This window comes from Echinococcus granulosus (genome assembly GCF_000524195.1).
Source record: "Echinococcus granulosus chromosome Unknown EG_S00012, whole genome shotgun sequence".
Classification (NCBI taxonomy): Eukaryota; Metazoa; Platyhelminthes; class Cestoda; order Cyclophyllidea; family Taeniidae; genus Echinococcus; species Echinococcus granulosus.
In genome coordinates, this window is record NW_020170392.1 from 683757 (window position 1) to 687126 (window position 3370).

General features: G+C 45.2%; 2 protein-coding genes across 2 annotated transcripts in view; one reads left to right on the plus strand and one right to left on the minus strand. All coding sequences in view use genetic code 11, as the record gives it.

Moving 5' to 3' along the window:
- Nucleotides 1-670: 670 nt before the first annotated feature.
- Nucleotides 671-1027, plus strand: EGR_02634 (hypothetical protein; the record flags this gene model as incomplete). The annotated part of the gene is made up of 1 exon (XM_024491883.1): nucleotides 671-1027. One exon carries the CDS (start codon nucleotides 671-673, stop codon nucleotides 1025-1027), a length of 357 nt encoding a protein of 118 aa, XP_024353698.1.
- A 1201-nt stretch (nucleotides 1028-2228) lies between these two features.
- The window catches only part of EGR_02635 (Insulin receptor), a gene marked incomplete at both ends in the record, with an annotated part of 25877 nt that continues 24735 nt past the window's right edge, over nucleotides 2229-3370 (minus strand). The window contains 2 exons of the mRNA XM_024491884.1: nucleotides 2229-2275; nucleotides 2967-3265. Coding sequence (XP_024353699.1) covers nucleotides 2229-2275; nucleotides 2967-3265 — 346 coding nt within the window. The remainder of the gene's footprint in view (nucleotides 2276-2966; nucleotides 3266-3370) is intronic.

Genomic DNA, 3370 nt, shown 5'->3' on the forward strand with positions numbered 1-3370 from the left:
GGGAGCGTCTTTTCCTAGAACTTTAGAATCTGGATCTTCCACACACCTTTTGCGTGTCATTTTTAGAAATTGACGTATCATGCTTTCGTTTCTGTACCACTAGCCTTTTAAGTTAATCGCCGACTTTTATCACAGGTTTTGTAGTATCGCTTACGATGACTATTCCCTAAGTCCTGTGATAAAAGGCGTGCAAAAGCCTATCAACCAACTATTACACTATTTACGTTGAGGGTATGATACCAGAATGGATTTTAAAGTCCGTTTGGTGGGTTTAACTTGAAGTCTCATTTGATGAGATGTAGCAAGGATCTGAGGAACTGGATTACTTTGCTGCAAACACTACTAAAGTCAAATAAACAGAACAGGTAAGTGGATCACGCAGTTGCAAGTCGTCTCACTCAAGTTAGCGCATTAATTTCACCTGTAGATATAAGTCAAAATCAACAATATATAAACAAACTTGCTTGTAAAAGGTAAATATCGCAACTTATTTGGTGAGCTGCATGATATAAACGTGGTCCACTTCAACTTGTTGGCGCATGAATAAACGATTAGCACGCAACTGGCGGACAATACCTGTCATTGATTACCTCATTTCGGCAACTTCAGCGAATATGTTTCTCAATCTCATCGCTTTTTATTCGCCCACTTTCTAATGTGACAGCAAAATATGACAGTTTTTGTGGGTTTTTATCCTTACACATTCGCACACGCAGCTCGTCGGACGACTCTTATGACGGATGCAATCACTCCGGCTCAGATTCAGCGACGAGCCACACGCCTGATCGATGGACACGGGACGTCCCGCTCTTACCACCGATACGGTGGTGGTTCCTCTTCTTCCAGGTCCGGCGAGGTGAAGATGGTCTTTAAGCCACGCAATATGAGTTATCCCACACCTCCCCAGTCCATTTACCCCGCTACTGCTTCCACGTCCTCCGGTAGTCGCATTGACCCCTCAAGTGCAAATAGGCAGACTAGCTCGATGCTGCAGAAACTGCGAAAGCAATTCCTCAAGGGTCGATAGTCCCTCTGCCTTTATTCTTCTCCCCTTACATTCACTCTGATCATGCAAACTTTATTCCCCTTTGTTGTTCCAGTGCTTTTTAAACTGTCCCTTCCACCCCCAGCTTGTAAATGTGGCTGACGAGCAAGTTAGTTGCTGTCGCGCGGTGTCTTTCATTGATGAATAAAGCTCCTACCCTGTGCTAAATCGTGTTGCTGCTATCCTGTTACATTGAACCGCCTCTTCTGTACCGCCATTCTCCGCAAATGCCAGATTAATCAGGCAGTAATTGGCGTATCGCTATATTTGCAGCTCTAAAAAAGTGATTTCCTATGCATTACACTTCTACCGAGTGTTCCTCCACCTATTATTTAATCGTCCAGCTATATTGTACAATGTTTTTCATTGGCTAATAAAGCTCCCTTCGCGAAAGCGTTTTCATGCTTCCTTCCAGTATTTGCGATGATAACACGTGAAATCCCATGGAAGTTAACAAAATTGATGGGAGTCACATTTCATGGGTCACGTGGTGCTGCGTGGATGGTAAGCAGTGTTGCGAGTTGGGGTGCTTTTAGGTGTGCAGCATCGTACCAATCTAACAAGTGGTTGACCGCTTGAGCTAGAATTTATTTCACATGGCGACACGATCATTTTGCACTCACGTTGGTGCAGCACGTACGATAGAACCACTTTTGGTGGTATGTCAGAAAGCAAAAACGGAAGCCAATTCTTCGACGCTTTAAGGAAATGATGGAACCGCATCTCTAGCACAAGCATGACCGAAATCGTGGTATTGCAAGGTGCGAAATTGGCATTAAGCCTGAAAAAGTACTCAATCGACATTTGGCTACTTTATGGAACTAGCTTGTAGGCACCCGAGCATCTGTTACTCGCCCAATAAATCCTCCGTTACAAGCCTGAACTGGAAGCGTAGCCTCATGATTTGGCCGTTTAGTGCTTTCAGAGGAATCCTAAACAAATCTACGAAGCTCTCTCGTTGCTGAAGATTGTGTCTTCTAGGGCTCTAGTGTTTCAGCAGTCCACCACCCGGGAATCCTCAATCACTGTATGTGCAGAGCAGCACAGCGCACCACTAACAACATCTCACCGATTGGCGACGTGTTCCATCCTCTTCTGGGTAAGTCCCTCGCCCTCCAGTCTGTTATCGGTTAACAATCTCTAGACGTTATTTTGATTTTTTTTCCAACTCAGGCTACTTGTTCTAAAACGAGTACCGCGCAATGGAATTTCGATCGAGGCAATTGCGTCCTGGAATTATGAGTGGATAAACAGAGGCGAAACCTCAAGCAAAAGCCCTGGAAATAGTACCCTTAGACTAAATTAAGAGGTAACTTTGTTCCAACAAAGTAATTGGGAAGGGTCAATACCAAACACTCGACGGAAACAGTTAACATCAGACAACGAAGCAGTTAAACTCAAGAGGATAGTTCCGCGCAATCTGCCACTATAGGCCACAAAAATGAGTTCTATCTTGAAGTAAGTGCATCGCCTTGCATGGTAACTTTCATTCAAAAAAGAACACTGTCGGTGAATGCGAAAAAGACGGACCGAAAATGTAGCAGCACTGGAAGAAAAGGCTAACACTGTAAGCACCGAACAAAGTGGAGAAGCTCACATTTCATTGAGGAGCAAAGTGCTGACCAATGATAGGAGTTACACGTCAGCGTGTGGGCGGTAGCTTAACATCCAAATGTGATTGCCGACAACTGCGGAACCCGCATATACCGACCCGTGCAGACGGTAAAGTGGCATAAAGGCATGAAAATGCACCCCGTCGATGAAGGTAGGTAGTACCAGTCCCTCACAATCAATAATAAAAGCAAAACAACCCGCAATTCAAAGGGCAAGATCTGTTTGTAGGATATCACACCAATGGATTAGGGTGAATACTTATGCACAAGGAATGTGTACACGAGACAGAAAGCAAATAAACCTCAACGTGAGAGTGGGAGTTCCACGCTGTCTTGATCTCCATCCTCCTCCTCCTCTAAAGTTCCTTTTACAGTGGGATTGACAGAGGGCTTGAGGAGTCTTTCCTGACCCTTTACCACCGCTTCTTCCTCTCCTCCAAGATCGACCTGCGAAACCTCCAGTCGGCGTGTATCGGGGTTTTGGTTGAAGTAGAAGGAGTTGGTGCGGAACACTGAGCTCACGTAGGGCTCCAGCATGCTAATAATGGTGCCGAAGGAGGGCCGACACTCCGGGTCACTGTGCCAGCAGGCTTGCATCACGTCCAGCCTGTCAGTAAAAAACAATTTAATAAATTGCATCAAGCATAATACGCGTAGCGTTCACGTCAAATTGGCACCATTTGTCCTAAAGTCCCAGGAAAAGACGCTCCCC